The sequence below is a fragment of the Carcharodon carcharias genome, chromosome 9 (genome assembly GCF_017639515.1).
Source record: "Carcharodon carcharias isolate sCarCar2 chromosome 9, sCarCar2.pri, whole genome shotgun sequence".
Classification (NCBI taxonomy): Eukaryota; Metazoa; Chordata; class Chondrichthyes; order Lamniformes; family Lamnidae; genus Carcharodon; species Carcharodon carcharias.
In genome coordinates, this window is record NC_054475.1 from 138,659,944 (window position 1) to 138,678,807 (window position 18,864).

Sequence of the window (18,864 nt, forward strand, 5' to 3'; positions counted from 1 at the left end):
TAAAAAATGAAATATGCAGGCAAACTTCTATAATATTGGAATGGTTAATTTTTACATTCTTAAATACACCTCAATTCATCTTAATGGAGAAAAGGTAACAAAGACCAGATAAAAAGATCTGAATGCTGGAAACCAGAAGAGAAATATAAAACACTAGAATTGCACAGTAAGTGTCAGTAGCTGAAAAGACAAAAGACAGGCATAGTGAGTTGGCAGTAGGTGCACACCCTGGTGTCTATTTACCTTTCTTCCGCCACATTGCTGCACCACATGAGCCTTATCTTTGCCAGATTTTCCAAGCTTTCCTCCTCCACTGCTGATCTGCTGCAAACATTTATATTTTTTCTAGGCTCATCATTTGCTTATTTGCTTGACTCATTTTCACCTCTTTTTGCTTTACACCATTATCTATTTTGCTATTTAACCACTCCTACCCTCCACCCTATCATAGAGACCTTTTAATCTCTTGAGTCTATATTTTTACTGCCTTTTTGTTACTATGTTTGCAGTACATGCAGGTATAATTTCAGCATTTTGAAGGAACTGCTCTGCCCAGCCAGTATTAATGATAGATCATGTGGTAGACTCATGGTACAATGATGTATAGTGAAATGGGGCAGATGAATTATCTGGACCACATGGGGAAATCACTAGACAAGAATAAGATATTTTATCAAAAAGAGAGGGGAACAAATCGAAAAGCAAATTAGTTGGTGCCACTATTAAGCACAATCCAGCAGATGAATGAGCAGCATGTGCAAAATCTTGAATGTGGGACACTTGCCTGTTCTCTCAGGTGGGACTTCTTTGCACCAAGAATGCTAAAAACACTCAGCAGATGAAGCAGCTCTCTGGGAAAAGGACAGAGGAGTTAATGCTCCGTATGTGGATCCTTCATCAAATCTAGAGTTAAAACTAAAGCTCACAACTGAAGGCAAATTATTGACCTAGTTGGAAGATTAGTTAGGCAGCTTAAGACAGACAGTAGGGAAAATGGCTGTTACTCAGATTGAAAGGAAGTGTCTAGTGGTATGCAAGGAGGGTTGATGCCAGGGCCTCATCTGTTCATTATATTTATTAATGACTTGAATAATACAATAGAAAGTCATATATCCAAGTTTGCCAATGACACAAAGATTGATCCCACAGTAAGTAGTGTAGATGAGAGCATAAAATTAAAAAGAGACATTGATAGATTAACTAAGTGGATTTCATCATAGATTCACTATGAGGTCATCCATTTTGGACCAAAAAAGGATAGATTCGAGTATTTTTAATCGGTGAAAAGCTAGGAACAGAGAAGGTCCAAGGATATTACGGGATGCATGTACACAGATCATTAAAATGGAGTAAAAGCAAAATATTGTGGATGCTGGAGATCTGAAATAAAAACAGAAAGTGCTGGAAAATCTCAGCAGGTCTGGCAGCATCTGTGGAGAGAGAAACAGAGTTAACATTTGAGTCCTATATGACTGATCTTCAGAACCAGAATCTTCTTCCAATGAAGAGTCATATTGGACTCAAAACGTTAACCCTATTTCTCCCTCTATAGGTGCTGCCAGACCTGCTGAATTTTTCCAGCACACTCTGTTTTTATTAAAATGTAGTAGTCAGCTACAGAATAATTATCAGGAAGGCGAATGGAATGTTAGCATTTCTAAGAGCTAGAATATAAAGGGGAGGAAGTTTGACTACATTTGAACTACATTAAACAAAGTCTTGGTTAGGCCATATCTGGAGTGTTGGGTATAATTCTGGGCAACGCACCTTAGAAACAATGATCCAGATCTTCTGGTCCCAATAATGATGCACACCGATAAGTTCACTGCTATTGAAGGCCACAATGAAATCAGAACTTCCGGGAAACAAATTTCCACTCGAACCCAGATCATCCAGCTCACCAGAAATGGCCCCAGGGAAGCCCCGGTCCTGCTGGGAGCTGTCAGCTCTTAAACCTGGGCTGTTTACCTAGTACTTACACAGATTTCTACCCTGATTTATTTAGACCTGTTCCTAGCAGGAGTGCAGCCCATTAAATCAGCATTAAAAGACTTTCACCCTTTTCACCCTTGTCTCTGGTCACCTCCCTCCTCCAACTCCGCACTCCACACTCCCCCCACACCCCCCCCCCCGTCCACCAATTGCTGCACCCCCGGCAATCCAGCACTGCTCACCACCACTCCCCCCATCCCCCCAGAAGTCCTGTCCACTGCACCCCCTGAAATGCTCACCACCCTCCATAACATAACACCCTAGCGTTGCTGACCATCCCCCTCGCAACTTTGGCTCTGCTCACATCCCCACCATGTCCCTCCCACACCCACAGCACTGCTCACCACGCTTCTGCCTCACAATCCTGTTCACCCTAATCTCACAAACCCAGCAATGCTCACCCCCACATGCACATCAGCACCGCCCACCCCCCCCCCCCCCCCCACCAGTACCCTTGAATCTGCTCACTCCCCTTGTGTCTCTCCCACACCTCTGGCACTGTTCACGAATGTGACATGCACCCCAGCATTGGTCACCACCACCATCCTCCACGACCCTGGCACTGCACAGCCCTCTCCAGCATCCCTAACTCTGCTTCCCTCCACCACCGGCATTCTGCTCACTCTCCCAACCCATCACATCAGGCACCACTGACACCACTGCTATCCCAGAGCTACTGGAATGGATGAGATGAAGCTGTATTTGGAGAGAATCCCATCATTCTGCATCCTGGGCTCTACCCACCTTTCTTCTACCACATTCCTGCAACTGCTATGCAAGTATTTTTTCTTGTCACTTGCCATTTAACCATCCCCTGTTTTCCAGTTAACCATTTTACAAGTCACCTTGTTTCTTTTTTCATATATGTGTGCTTTATCTCCCCCTCCTTTCCTTTGTCCTGTCCCTTTTTAAATGCTGTTCATTAGTAATATAGAAACATAGAAACAGGAGTAGGCCATTCAGCCCCTTGAGTCTGTCCTGCCATTCAATGAGATCATTGCTGCTCTGTATCTTAACTCCAACCATCTGCCTTGGCACCATATGCCCCTAACTGGCAAAAACCTACCCATCTTTACCATAATTTCCATGCCTCTGTTATTCTACTGTAACCATTTGCACTTCCTCTGACTGCATCTTTTGTCCACTGTATGTCAGTTGTTAGCTCTTTTGCCACTTAGAAGGTGGTGGATTCAAGTTACACTCCAGGGCTTGAATGCAAAAATCAAAGCTGACACTCCAGTGCAGTATTGAGTGAGTCTTGCATTGTTGGAGGTGCCATCCTTTGGATGAGTTTATCACATCACAAAAATAAACTGGTCACTATCACATTGCTCTGTGGGAGCTTGCTGTACATAAATTAGCTGCTGGGTTTCCTACATTATAACAATAATACACTTCAAAAGTACTTAATTAGCTGTAAAGCAGCTTGGGACATCCAATGGTCATGAAGGGTGCTGTGGAAATGCAAGTCCTTTTTTATTTCATGTCTCAGTATTATCTCCTTTTGCTTTACAACATCATCACTTTTGTCACTTAATCACTTTGCCTTCGCTCTATCAGAGAATTTTCCCTAGCTCAGCACTTGCTTAAGAGCTGTTCATCACTAACATCTTCCGATCCTGATGGAAAATTGTTGGTGTAACCCTATGTTTCTCTCTCTGCAGATGCAGCCTGACCTGCTAAGTGTTTTGCAATGTTTTCTGTTTTTAACACAAAAGCAAAATACTGCAGATGCTGGAAATCTGAAATAAAAACAGAAAATACTGGAAATATTCAGCAGGTCAGGCAGCATTTGTGGAGAAAGAAGAAAAAAAATGAATGTTTCAGGCTGATGACCTCCCTTCAGAACTGGGATAAGTTAAAGAGATGTAACATCTTTTAAGCAAGTACGGGGGACAGTGAAAGGATGGAAAGGGTGGAAGGCAGGAGAGATCAAATGAGAAAAAGGAATGATGCAAGGCAAAATGAGATGGTAATGAGACAAGTACAAAATCAAAAGATGGGCCTAGAGGGAGTTGGGAATAGTTGAATCATCACCAACAGATGCCATCCAAAAGAAATAGTGGCAGAGTTTGTAATCTGCAATTGTTGAACTCAATGCTGAGTCTGGAAGGCTGTGAAGTGCCAAATTGAAAGCTGAGTTGCTATACCTCATGCGTCATTGGAGCTGTGTAGCGGCTGAGAGCAGAGAGGTCAGAGCGGATGTGGGATGGAGAGGAGAATTAGCCCTGCTTGGGTGAAACTTGAATTCTGGTGCCCAGGACATAGCCTGTTCATGAGTATTTACAAGCAGTTAATTATAAATTTAAACAGTGCAGACAGTACCATCTGGACGAGGAAACAGTTAAATTCATTGCAAGTAGTTGTTCAATGTGCTCCGGAATTCCAAAGAACCCTCGTACTTTTTTCCACCTGGTTTACACTAAATTTTCAATCCATGTCATGTCAAGGCCATGTGGTGTGAGATCGCACTATCCAGGGAGTTTCACATTGCTTTTTTTCCAGCTCACACCAGCACTATAATTGCATTTTAAATGTACCTAAAAGTACTTTGTTTTCCTTCTTAGAAAATGTTTCTGGGTTTTTTCTGTGAATATCTCAAATTGCCATTAAATAACTTTTAGTTTTATTTTTCAACAGTCTGTGACGCTTCTTTTGCACAGCCAACGAAGGTACATATTTGACTACGATCAGACTGATAGACTATTCTCAGTCACCATGCCCAGTATGGTTCGACACACTTTGCAGACCATTTGTTCTGTGGGATATTATAGGAACATCTACAGTCCACCTGACAGCAGTGCCTCCATCATACAGGATTACAATGAGGACGGGCGCTTGCTTCAAACTTTGTACTTGGGGACAGGACGAATGGTGGTCTACAAGTACACTAAACTGTCTAAGTTTTCTGAGATTGTTTACGATACCACGCAGGTCAATTTCACTTATGATGAAGCAGCCGGTGTGATTAAAACCATCCAGTTGATACATGAAGGATTTACCTGCACAGTCCGATTTCGACAAACAGGGCCCCTTATCGCTCGACAGATTTTTAGGTTCAGCGACGACAATCTTGTTAACGCTCGTTTTGACTACAGTTATAATAACCTCCGAATCACTAGCATGCAGGCTATGATCAATGAAACTCCTCTGCCCATTGATCTTTATCGTCATGATGATGTGTCAGGACGGACAGAACAATTTGGGAAGTTCAGTGTGATCTATTATGATCTAAACCAGATTATTACCACCACTGTTATGACACACACCAAGAGATTTAACACTAATGGCCAAGTGAGAGAGGTCCAATTTGAGATCCTGAGATCCATTACATATTGGATGACCATTCAGTATGACAACATGGGACGTATGATAGTGTGTGAGATAAGAGTTGGAACTGATACCAATCTTACTAAGCACTCCTATGAATATGATGCTGATGGGCAGCTGCAAACTGTTTCAGTTAACAATAAACCCCAATGGCGTTACAGTTATGACTTAAATGGAAACATTAACTTGATGAGCTATGAAAATAGTGCTCATGTAACTCCACTAAGGTATGACCTGCGAGATAGGATTACCAGATTCGGAGAAGTACAGTACAAAATGGATGAGGATGGCTTCCTCCAGCAGAGGGGTGATACGATATTTGACTACAACTCCAATGGTCTACTCAACCGGGCATATGATAATATTGCAGGTTGGAGTATGTTGTATCGATACGATGGATTAGGAAGACGTGTAGCCAGTAAAACAAACATTGGACAACACCTGCAGTTTTTTTATGCAGATCTGATTCACCCAACCAGAGTCACTCATATGTATAACCATACAAACTCTGAAATCACATCACTCTACTATGACCTTCAAGGTCATCTCATAGCTATGGAGATCAGCAACGGTGAAGAGTTTTACATAACCTGTGATAATGCAGGGACTCCCTTAGCTGTGTTCACTAATTCTGGGCAATTAATTAAGCAGATGCAATACACACCCTATGGAGATATTCACCAAGACTCCAACTCTGATTTTCAAGTTATCATTGGTTTTCATGGTGGGCTTTATGATCCTCTGACAAAGCTTATACATCTAGGCCGTCGTGATTATGATGTTGTGTCTGGACGATGGACAACACCAAACTATAATCTCTGGGAAGACTTAAACAGCAATCTGTTTCCATTTAATCTATATTCATTTAAGAATAACAACCCAATCAGCGCTGTTCAGGACATCACCCATTTCACTACAGGTAAGGAATAGCATATAACTACAAGTCTATTGTCTATCATTGGCAGGAGTAGAAAATAATTATCTCATCTCACCAATCCATTAAATTCATCCGTGACATACATGTAACTGTTTGCAAGCCAGCTAAAGTTTAGAAGTTTTGAGTATGTCAGATTCGAACTTCTTAAGCAGTTTTTTTCCCCAGAATTATTGGAATAGGAAAGCTCAGTCTTCAGAACATTGAATACTGTTGTGTAATCTTCAAACTGCACCTCAAAAAGGGTGAGTTTCCTCTGCCTTAACTTATTTTTCACAATCGCAAAATAGGTTTGGATGAAAAAAGCCATGCTCGATCTCAAATTGTAAAAGGAAAGATGAACAGTGCCTCACAAATAATATGAAAGGAAATAATAAAGAGTTTTCATAAGCATACAAAAGTAAAACAATAGTTCATTAAAGGGGGACAACATAAGAGGAAAAAGGTACAATGCAGACATGAAATAAGTATTCTGCTGCATCACTTTGATTAAAATGATGGAAGAGAGCATATGAATGTCATAGAAGAGGATATATAGATAAGAAATTGGTTCAAAAAATTTAGAACATACATTTTGGGAGGGAAGATAAGGAATGGAAGAATGGAAAGAAGCTGAAAGGTGTGAATCAATAGCAAGACTGAAGAGTTCAAATACATAATTCCTTAAAAGCAAATGTGTCAATAAAGACATGAATCTCAAAATGCTCTTGCCTTTTCTTTTGCAAACAGTACAAGAATAAAGAAGTTACTGGTAAATTCAAATGGCATCCTTGATTAAGCCACAGTTTATCTTGGGCACCACATTAATTAGATTAAAGTCACAGGATGTGGTGTGGGCAATGTGGATCACCAGAATGAGTCCAATGATTGGAAACAGTAGTCACAGCTTTAACTTGGGATTGAAATCAGATGGATGGGGAAAAAGACTGGCAGGAAACAGCCAGGGCCTTGGCAGCATGAGGCCTACATAATTGTAAATCCCAGGCCTTATCTGGATGCTTCAGTCTGCTTCCAGCCCAAATTCAGGAAGCAACAGCTAGCCAGTGGGTGGGAGAGTGATATTGCATGGGAGGAGTCTGATAGAAAACTCCCTGTACTTAGCTAGATCACATGAAGGAGGCTTTGGGAGAACTTAGTGACCAGGAAGAAAGGAAGTCATGAGTCAGAAGAGGGCTAAACTTACCTTGTGGAGCCATAATCAAAATAGTCCCATAAACAAAATTTAAAAAGTTATAAAATCTGTTTTGATCATTTTTGGTGCTGATACTTTTTCCCACCAGCTATAGCTGTTGGAAAAGATGAGGCCTAATGTTGAGTTTAGTTCAGACATTAGGCTGGCATGAACCAGTGTGTGGAACATCTATATCATCAAGTTGCTGCCCATCTGAGGCACAAATTGAATTCAAAGTTTTTTCATAGCCCTGGATTTTTGCTCACCCTGTAAAGGAACTGTCAAGCTGTCCATGAAATGTCAAGCTATCAAGGAATAGTCAAGCTGCCAAAGAAGTTTCAAACTGTCAAGGAACTGTCAAGTGTCTAGGAAGTATCAAACTGTCATGCTGTCCAGGAAGTGCCAAACTGTCAAGAAACTGTCAAGCTATCCAGGAAGTGTCAAACTGTCAAGAAACTGTCAAGCTATCCAGGAAGTGTCAAACTGTCAAGCAGTGCAGGAAGTATCAAACTGCCAGGCTGCCCAAGAAGTGCCAAACTGTCAAGAAACTGTCAATCTATCCAGGAAGTGTCAAACTGTCAAGCAGTGCAGGAAGTATCAAACTGTCCAGGAAGTGTCAAACTGTCAAGAAACTGTCAAGCTATCCAGGAAGTGTCAAACTGTCAAGGAAATGTCAAGCAGTGCAGGAAGTATCAAACTGTCAGGCCAACCAGGAAGTGTCAAACCGTCAAGGAAATGTCAAGCTGTGCAGGAAGCATCAAACTGTCAAGCTGTCTGAAAACCTGACCTGCAGGCAGGGACATCTTCCAACTCCGTGAACCTATCCCAGGGAAGAAAATCGGGGCCATAGTTAAAATTATAACTTTTGGGACACTTTGAAGTGATTCTGGGAATTAGAAAGGAAATTCACAAGCAAGATCTCATAGAATAACAGAAATATATTCATGTGAGCATAATTCATTATAGCTTCCATAACAAGAGAATGGGCACTGCTATCTAAATCTATAAGGAGGTGCATCCTTGCCTTATTAGAGTCCACCCTCCATAAGATGAATGAATGTTCTATTCCACTTTGTCCTAGTAGCTTTCAGTTATTGACATCAGTTCAGTGAAAGTTTCCTAGACTGATACCTGGAATGGTAAGGTTGTCTTAGGAGGAAAGGTTGGAAAGGTTCGGCTTGTATCTACTGGAGATTAGGAGAGTAAGATGTGATTTGATTGAAACATATAGGATCCTGAGGGGTCTTGACAGGGCGGATATGGAAAGGATGTTTCCCCTTGTGAGAGAATCTAGAACTAGGGGTCACTGTTTAAAAATAAGGGGTCACCCATTTAAGACAGCGATGAGGACAAAAGCTTTCTCTCATAGGGTTGGGAGCCTTTGGAACTCTTCTTCAAAAGGCGATGGAAGCAGAGTCTTTGAATATTTTTAAGATAGAGCTGGATAGATTCTAGATAAGCAATCAGGTGAAAGGTTATTGGGGGCAAATGGGAATGTGGAGTTGAGATTGCAGTCAGATCAGCCATGATCTTACTGAATGGTGGAGCAGGCATGAGGGGCAGAGTGGCCTACTCCTGCTCCTAATTTGTATGTTTGTATCTGATCCCATAACTCTTTAAATGTGAAGCGCTGTCAGTTAAATGTGAACCCTCATTGCTCCATCATTCCCTGCGCTAGCCTTATATGTATTTATGAAATACTCTTGTTTGCATGTTGATATTTTGATACAATCCATAATAGTAAGCTGCATCCAAATTCAAATAATTGCATTAATTTTTTAAAAAGTCAAACTTTCAGTCCTCTAGGAACCCTAGCTTATTGAATGAAATATAGATTTGCATATAACTCTGTCCTATTTAAAAGCCTGTTGCAGCCTGTAAAGACACTTTGTAAATTTAGGTGACGTCTTTTGAAGGATATTCAATTCAAAAGCTTTGATGCACAGACCTTAAGAAAGGGAACTATTTAGTTTTTCATATTGTGCACAGTAGGTTGAATAGATTTTTTAAAACATTATACATTGTTCATGAATAAAGTAATGGCAAAACCTTTCTTTAAAAAATGCTTGAGGCAGATATTACTATAAATTCTCAGACTGATTCTAGTAGGATCAAAATGAATTTAGCCAGTGCTCAAAGTGGGCTTTATTCATAATTTATTATGTTCTCGCGAATACTAAAATAACACATCAGTCAAAAATCCCCAAAGATGTATGCCACAGTGTAACAATCCATCAAATGCTACGCACTTAATTATTACAGCCACGCACATCCTGATGGTTAAATGAAGTTTTCTGCCACATGAGCCCGGGAGCAAAGAACTGGTAAACTCCCCTACAACAGGAAATGAATGCACGAGAGCTAAGCTTGACATGATTAATCTCCCGAGCCCTATTTTCCACACTATTCGTAGCAGCTTTAAGTAGAGAAAGCACTCAAAAAGCCGAAAAGATAAAAGTTGTCTTTTCACATTTTCTATCAATTCAAAAGGCGACCCTCCTTAGCTCTTTTGATTTTGAGCTTGTCAAATTGAGACAAAAGATTCCAAGATCACTACTAATTTGACTTTTTTTTCTGTCATATGACTAAAATAGAAGCTACAGTATAAAAACTAACAAATGCCTCTCTCTTGTATGGTAGTGTAGTGGTTACCGTATTGAAATTAAAACCTAGAGGTCATGAATTCAATGCCACCATGGTAAATTTAAAATTGAATTCAGTAAATCTGGTAATTTGTGGATTGGCATGATATTGTGTCAATGGCTAGGGTTGGTATTCTTTGTATTCTTTCTTCTTCTTCCATGCTATGGTATTAAAATGTGTATTATATATAGGTTTTTCTTGTTTCTACTGATGGCGCACATCTGCACATTACCATGATATTGGTGCACATAAGAAGATTCATTCCACGCATGAATGGAAAAAACTAGAGGGAACGTTGGTTGTGGGGCTGGAGGAGATTACAGAGGAAGGGTGGGCCACTAAGGGATTTGAAAGCAAGATTGAGAATTTAACACTGAAGTGTTGCTTAACCATGAACCAATTTCGGTCATTGAGCACAAGAGTGATAGTTGATCGGGACTTGATGCGAGTTAGGACAAGGACAGCAGAGTTTGGATGACGTCAAGTTTATGGAAGGTAGAATGTAGGAGGTCGGCAAGCAATTCATTGGAAAAGTCAAGCCTATAAGTCACAAAGTCACAGATGAGGGTTTCAGCAGTAGATGAGCTGAGGCAGGGATGGAGCTGGGCAATGTTACGGAGGTGGAAATGCACAGTCTTAACGATGATGCGAGTATGAGTGTGGAATCTCCTCTGGTTCCATGTCAGACAGTTGCCAGGAAAAGAATGAAGTTGGTAACTAAGGAACAGAGTTTGTAGCGGGGACCGAAGACAATGGCCGTAATTTTATGCTCCGTGACCCACCGGCAGGTTCTGAGGCTGGGGGGGAGGGTGGGGGCGGGGGTGGCGGGCGTTGGAAGGGAGTGTGAAATTGCAGGGACGGGATTCTCTCCGGGGCCCCATTCACCCCGGCCTGGTAGGTATTTTACGCTGGGGTAGGCAGGGCCTTGGACGGGCCACTTAAGGGTCTTTTCCTGCCCAGCCCCAATTTTTAGACTGGCAGGTGGTTGACAGCTCGGGAGGGGAAGCACGAAAATAACTAAGTCCAATCTCAGACCGGGGTGGAGGAGGGGCCTTCACCAGAAGCAACCATCTGACTGGGAGTGCCGTCCCCTTAAAGCCCAGTGACCTATCCCCCAATACCTTGATCGCCCCTCTTGTGAGACACCCTGGGCCTTCCCTACAATCCCCGCCCCTGGGACCCCTGTCATTTACTTGTCCTCTGGTTCCCAGGACTTCGAGCTAGGGAGCTCCCTGCACTGCCTCTTCCGGCCATTGCAGTGCTGTGCCTGGAGGGACTGGAGAGCTGCCGGCCAATCTGATTCCTCCAAGGCAGGACTTCCTCCTGAGTGAGGGGCGCAAGTCCAGGCTTACACCAATCAATGCTCGTTAGAGCCCCCACTATCCTGAAAATTCAAGCCAGTGGCTTTGATGTTCCCAACGTTTAATTGGAGGAAATTTCTGCTCATCCAGCACTGCCTGTAAGTGACCATTGTAAGGTCTATTCCCCAAAAAAAGGAGGAAGAAGATAGCAGGCATGGCTGGAAGTGACAGAAAAGGTCAATAACAGAATGTGGCGCCTCGGTCCTGGATACATTGCCATAAGAGACAGAAAAGGTGAATAGCATTCCACATTCAAGTACAAAGTCCAATCTTTTCCTGAACATTACTCCTCAGACCAGCACATCTTGCAAGTGAAACTTCTTGAAACACCTCCTCACATCCTTATCTGACAACTGACACTCGCCCTCATCTTACTGGAATGTCATATCCATCCCTTATAGTGACCCTCCACAAATGCTACCCTTTCATCCTCTCAAAACATCCCACAGCCCCCACTGATAGGTCTCTTTCTTCTCTTGTTGCAGGAGAAGAGGGGCAAAGAACCATGGGTGGCTCTCCTGTTATTACCACCTGGATAGCTGCAGAGGGTGAGGTGCTGGAGATAAACTGGGTCTCTGGATGGCTGGCCAATGACAATGGATAGATATGGATCTCCCAGCTAAATAATAACACAAACACGTGACATATAGCACTCAGTCACATGTCTAGACTTGAAGTATGATCATCTGTACAATAACAACTTAGAACCGTCACATTTTATCAGTTTTAATTCATATCTCATCTCCCACCAATCCCGCTAACATCCCTGAGCATCTGGACCCAGAGGAAAATGAAGATGGCTCAGAGGAGGCCACTCCAAGGAAGCACAGTCACACGACTCATGTGCACCTTACACCAGCTCTGCTACACACACCTCAGGGGTGCCAGCAAGACGGGTGGCTGGCTGTCACATGTTGTAGAACACATCACAAGTGAACAGGAACAGATGGTGGAGACAGGGACAGCAGTGGAGGGCCCCATCAGAGGGCACAGGACACTCCAAGCACTGCTCAGCTGGACAAAGATGATCAGTCTGAAAGTCAATGGGTGGGCCATGAGAGGGAGGATGGAGAAAGGACACATGGAAGTGGGGACTCAAAATGCTTCAACCCCTCACCTCTTGTCTCCTTACCTCTCACCGCGATTATAGCCGCAAAAGTATCTCCTGCCTCAATGGCTGTATCTGCACCTGCACAGGTGCAGGTGGGGCAGTCTTAGGTGGGAACTTCATGGGCTCCAAAACACAGAGAACAATGGTCAAGAGCATCTCAACAGTCAGAACAGGAGAACAAGCAGCCTGCCTATAACTTTGCTGAAGCCCCAGGGTTAGCAGCACCACATAGAAGTAATAGGGAAAGGAAGAGAAAGGACTTGTAGTTGTACAAGAGTATTCACCTAGGTGTTTACATTAGTTAAATTGTCATATTTCTATTCTGTGTTTCAAGTGTAAACTTTAGTTCTAAGTTACATTTGTCCATCCTCCCCATTGTTGCCTGCTACCAGCCAAGCAGCCCTCTACCTTGTGAAGATGAGCAATGGGTGTCTGTGAGAGGAACGGGCAGTTGATTGTGGGATTGCTTCATTCTGGGGTGGGGAGGGGTAGAAGGTGCACAATGGGATCAGAATTGGTTTCCCATGTGGCTGCTTTGTTCAGATCAACGAAAGTGTGCCTCAATCAGTCCATTCTGGGTATCCCTGGCAATTGAGCAAAAGGGTACCCTCGTCACATCGGGCTCCTCTTGGTCCTCTAACTGCTCCTCCTCAAAAGCTGAGGGCTGAGATTTTCCGGCCCTGTCGTGGTGGGACTTGCCGTAGGAGATGTGGCAGCCCAGCTGAAAGCCCATTGATTTTCGGCGGCATCAGATGATCCCAGCGGCAGGTGAAGCCGGAAAATCCCACCCGCAGAGTTATCATCACTTCCCTCCTCAGTAGCTCCAAACTTCTCTGCTGTGCTATGTTGTGCAATATGCAACAAACCACTATCACCTTGCTGGTGCATACTAAAGGGTGCCCCACAGATCTGTCCAGGCACCTGAATCACATCTTTAGCATCTCAATGGTTTGCTCAATTTTTTTTTTATTTATTCATTCATGGGATGTGGGCATCACTGGCTCGGCCAGCATTTATTGCCCATCCCTAGTTGCCCTTGTTCAAAGGGCATTTTAAGAGTCAACCACATTGCTGTGGGTCTGGAGTCACATGCAGGCCAGACCAGGTAAGGATGGCAGATTTCCTTCAAAGGACATTAACAACTTTTGTGCTTATGTAGCTTTCATTTTCCCTTTTCTAGATGTCAGTGGCAGGGCTTCTCAGATTCATCAGCCACATCCTTGGAAGGTAGCCCTTGTCTTCAAGGGGCCATGTGCTGACTGTACTTAGAGGTGCAAATACCTGTAGATGATTTGACTGGCATAGGATAAAGGCATCATGGCAGCTCCCTGGGTATCTTGCATGATGAACTTTCCATGGTTGCTGAACATTAATGGAGTGGAATCCGTTTTGTTCAATGTTTCTGGATGATCTGATGGTTTCTTGATCATCTATGACTTTGTATACCTCTGCCATCTTTTTCTTACTGACCTCATAAGTAGGAACTGCATATAATTGCTGGCCTTGGCAAACATGGCAACAGTCATCTGGGAGATGCACCTGTGGACTACAGGTTGTGAAACTGTACAAATATCTTGTGAAGATCCCTGGAAGAAGAAGAAGGCGAAGAAATTAAGTGTTGGGGTGACCTTGTGAGACAGAGAAGTTTAGGAAGGGAATTCCAGAGCTTAGGGCATAGGCAGCAATAGTGCAGTGACTGAAATCAGAGATACTCAAAAGACTAAAATTGGAGAAGCCCATATGTTTTTGCTAGTTGTTGGATTGGAGGAGGTGACAGAGATAGGGACAGGCAAGGCCACTGGAAGAGCTCAAGGGTGATAGGTGAGTGGGGTTTGGTGTGAGTTAGGTTATGGGTGGCAGGGCTTTGGATGGCCTCAAGTTGCATGTTAAGTAGGATCCCAGCCAGGAGAGCATTGAACTAGTCAAGTCTAGAGGTAAGAAAGGAATGGATGAAAGTTTCAGCAACAGATGAGCTGAGGTGGGTCGGGGACAGGTGGCAGTTTTGGTGATGGATCAGAATTATGATTGGAAGTTCATCTCGGTTAGATAGGATACCAAGGTTGCAAATGGTCTGGTTCAGCCTCAGATAGTGGTAATGGAGAGGATTGGGTTGGTGGCAAGGGAACAAAGTTGGTGGTAAAGGTCCTAATGGCCATAACTGGCAAGGGCACTACACTCTTGAATTTTTGGCTTTTAACAATATAGCTCATAATACATCTTATAACTGCCAAAGTTGGAGGTGTTGGAAGCTACTCAAGCACCCAAAAAATGGGGTTTGTATTACTGAATTTCTAGGGGCAGAATTTTCTGCCTGTCGGGCGGGCAGGCCTGACCCAATCTCCGGCGGGCGGGGAGCTGATCGCCGTCAGAAAAGCGGGCAGCACCGCCATTTTATGTGGGCAGGCCAATTAAAGCCTGCCCAGCGTGACATCTGACAGGAAGCGCTAAACGCTCCCTGTGTGGGCAGGGGGTGGAATCCCTGAAATCAAGAGTGCGCTCTTTCACGCATGCACAGAAAAGAGCGCACATCTCCCTGAGGATAAATGCAGCATCAGGGAGATCGCTTCAACTTTTAAAACTATTAAAAATAAAGAAAAGAAAAATCTCTTCCATGTCCCCTCATGTGACAATATCACATGAGTTGGGACATGTTCATAATTTACAAAACAACTTTATTACAATTTTTAAAACCCTACATGAAACCTCATCCCGCTGGTGGATGAGGTTTCATGTTTTCTCTATTTGCCGCCGGGGCTCCTGGCCGAGCCGCCAACCTTAAGGTTGGACGGGCAGGTCCTTTAATTGATTAAATGATCCTGGCATTGGCCTCAATTGGCCATTGACAGGTCGGTGGGGGCACAGCTGCTTTTGCTGCGCCCCCGCCTTCCTGAAATTTTGAATGGGGCGCGGTGACGTCGGGGCTTCCGCCAGACATCATTTCACGTGTCGGCGAGCAGGCCCCGCCTCCGGCTTGCCAACGGCAAAATTCTGCCCTAGGTCATTGAGTCGATCCAGTAATTATGATGCTTTACAGTATGTTTTTTCTTTAACTGTTAATGTAGACAAAAAGTTAAATATGTTATGATAGTTATGAGCTATAGTTTTGTTCAACTTTCTGGCAAATGCTCCTGGGTGACTGATTGCTGTAATGGCCGAATGGCATTCTTATTTCAGATGTGTCAGATATATGAATATTTCATTTTTAAAAGCTGTTAAGGTTGTTGAAAACTACAAGGCGGGCTGACAGATAATTGTACTGAAAAGGCTGTACAGATATATAATGAAGTAATTTCATTCAGTGTCATAGTTTGATGCACTGAATTCAATCAGTGTGAAATTAAAAAGGATTTGGCTACACTCAGACATTTGCAAGTACCATTACTAATCTTCTTCACAGAAAAGTGCTATTTTAGCAGTAAACTATTCATCATTCCTTAGCAGTGACAGTAAATGATAATTTGCTCTAGATGTATAAAGTGAAGGTAATCTCAGGAAGGTGCTTTCCAAAAATCTCCTTGCGCTACGTAGCATTAGTATAAAATTTCGACTCTTTAGTCATGGTGTATTTATTGCTACTGTTTCTAGTTCTGTTGGAGGTTGTTTGAATTGGAAAATGTTGCATGGTAGTTGGAGATAATATTCAGATGGAAAATGCCAGCAATATCTTGGGAGATAGGGACCAAACAGAACAAATGGTTAAAAGCAATAATGGTATACATATTGTGTCAAATAACGACAATATTAAATACAGAACTGAAGCTTTTTGGAAATTATGAAAGGAGTGGGATAGCTATATTATTGAACTTGCCTGTTGTTAGCCTCACCACAAATCATTAACCTAAGCCTAAGAGCAATTGAAGGCCAACAGAACATTTGCCAATGAATGTCTCAAACAGCCCAATATAGTCTGGTGACTGCATAATCACAGGAGCTTTGCTGTCATGATTCACAGCATAATTAAAAGACCCTGATTGAGATAGTGTTTTGCATAACTAACAGCTGTTTATGTTCTAAATATAGAAATAAAATGATCCTTAAATGATCTGCATAGTAAATGCTTCTTAAAGAGAAATGGTGTTCAAAAAAAGTGAGGGCCAAACCTTGTTTTTGGTTGGAACTGAGAAGAGGGAGAAAAGCCATGCAATATGTTGAGTGCAGATCACACATTGCTATGACCAATTTGTTAATATTCAAATCTGCTCAGAAATTAGCACCGCCACTGCCTCTGAGCCTTTTATGCAAAGTTATATGCAAAAAAAAAAAATTATGTAGCATGTGATGAGTGTAAAGTTTGCAGGATTTGTCACAGGATGTTGTGCTACATGAAATTATTTATCCTCATCACATGTCACAGTGACAGGACCAGGTGTTGTGAGAAATTCAAATAAGTTCTTTTTAAGAAACATTGTAATGTGTTTTAAAACGTGGGTCCTGAAGTTATGCAGTATGAAATTTCTGTCTTCATCACTTTGACAGAGGCATTAACCTGCTAATGAACCGGTTCACATCTCCTTTAAAAAAACAGAGAGGTTTTAGATGAATGCATCAAGTATTCATACCGACAGCATACATTTTGCGAGTCAAACACAATTCACGTTATAAAAACAGGAAAAGCTGGAAATACACAGCCAGTCAGGCAGCTCCTGTGGAGAAGAAAACAGTGATGATGGGCTGAATTTTGACAGACCGAGAGCAACAGATTGGGAGGTGGGAAGGGAGCCTGTATCACCATTAATGAACCACTATAGCATATTACTCGTGGCAGGAACCTCAGCAGCATGGGTAAATGCTGAGATTAAGGGCAACTTCCCACCTACGCTGACATTTTGCCCACGTCAGGAGGGCCCGGCACCACATGAGGAGACTGCCAGGTAGACTCTGGCAGCCTCGCAGTGGGTTCCCAGGTGGCTGGGGATGGGATGGCTCCTTAATGGCCGCTCTTGTTCCATGGGGGAGCCCCATGGAGGAAATGCAACTAAGATGCTGCCTCTTAGGTGAGACCACCGCACCCGGTCCTCCCTGCCCCCTGATCACCAGGGCTTGCCTGTCTGGCCCTGGCTTGCTCAAAGACACTTTGCATGAAATTCACAGCATTGAGGCACTTACTCCTTCATGTTGCAGGCTGAGCAGTGGCCACCACTAGGAGTGGCTCTGCTGAAGCTGCCAAGCTGCCACCCCTCTGATTGGCATTTCCAAGAGGTATGCTGCTATCATCAATCAGATGTTAATTGGCCGCCACCAGTAAAATTCCGCCCCAGAGTCCTGTGGCCTGCCAGATCGGGATCAGTTCCCAATTTCAGTCCCAGTGGTGGGACTTCTCACCTTGCGAGAAAATTCAGCTCAATGGTTCAGGTCAATGACCTTTCATCAGGACTCTTATTTCATCTTTATGGCCTTCCCACCAGGCTTTGCTTGGATCATAAACACACACCACTTTTGAATATAATGCAGTCCCTCCTTCTGTCAGAAAATTTGCCACATACATTGTGCATTCGTGTCTGCTGTGTGACTCCTCCCTATTTAAACATAATGAGTAAATTCATCCTAATATATATGAAAGGGAGTTCAAGCACCCTCTGATCCCACAGTGACCACACAAGATTCAAGCTTCTTTCACTGGTTTTATTCAAGCATATGCAGGGGAGACTGTATCCATACAAGATGGGTACAAGCTCCCCAAATGGTTACATTTTGTGGCAGTTATAGTTTTCCCTTATCTTACTCTATTTGCATGCACCAATGATCAATGTCTACATCTCGTTTACACACACAATTAGTTACGTCTATATAAAAACAAAAACACAGAAAATGCAACACCTGCCCTTTCACTTCCTCTCTCCTTACTATCCAAGGGCCCAAACACTCCTTTCAAGTGAAGCAGCATTTCACTTGCACTTCCCTCAACTTAGACTACTGCATTTGTTGCTCCCAATGTGGTTTCCTCTACATTGGAGAGACCAAACGCAGACTGGGTGACCGCTTTGCAGAACACCTTTGGTCTGTCCGCAAGCATGACCCAGACCTCCCTGTCGCTTGCCATTTCAACACTCCACCCTGCTCTCTTGCCCACATGTCCGTCCTTGGCTTGCTGCATTGTTCCAGTGAAGCTCAACACAAACTGGAGGAACAGCACCTCATCTTCCGACTAGGCACTTTACAGCCTTCCGGACTGAATATTGAGTTCAACAATTTTAGATCTTGAACTCTCTCCTCTATCCCCACCCCCTTTCCATTTCTTCCCCCTCCTTTTTGTTTTTTCCAATAATTTGTATAGATTTTTCTTTTCCCACCTATTTCCATTATTTTTAAATGCATTTCCACC

The 18,864-nt window shown here is 43.1% G+C and overlaps 1 protein-coding gene across 1 annotated transcript in view; it reads left to right on the forward strand.

Moving 5' to 3' along the window:
- tenm1 (teneurin transmembrane protein 1) overlaps positions 1 to 18,864 on the forward strand; it is an 873,954-nt gene that overhangs the window by 833,078 nt on the left and 22,012 nt on the right. The window contains exon 29 of the mRNA XM_041195427.1: positions 4,633 to 6,241. Within this exon, the coding sequence (XP_041051361.1) occupies positions 4,633 to 6,241 (1,609 nt within the window). The remainder of the gene's footprint in view (positions 1 to 4,632; positions 6,242 to 18,864) is intronic.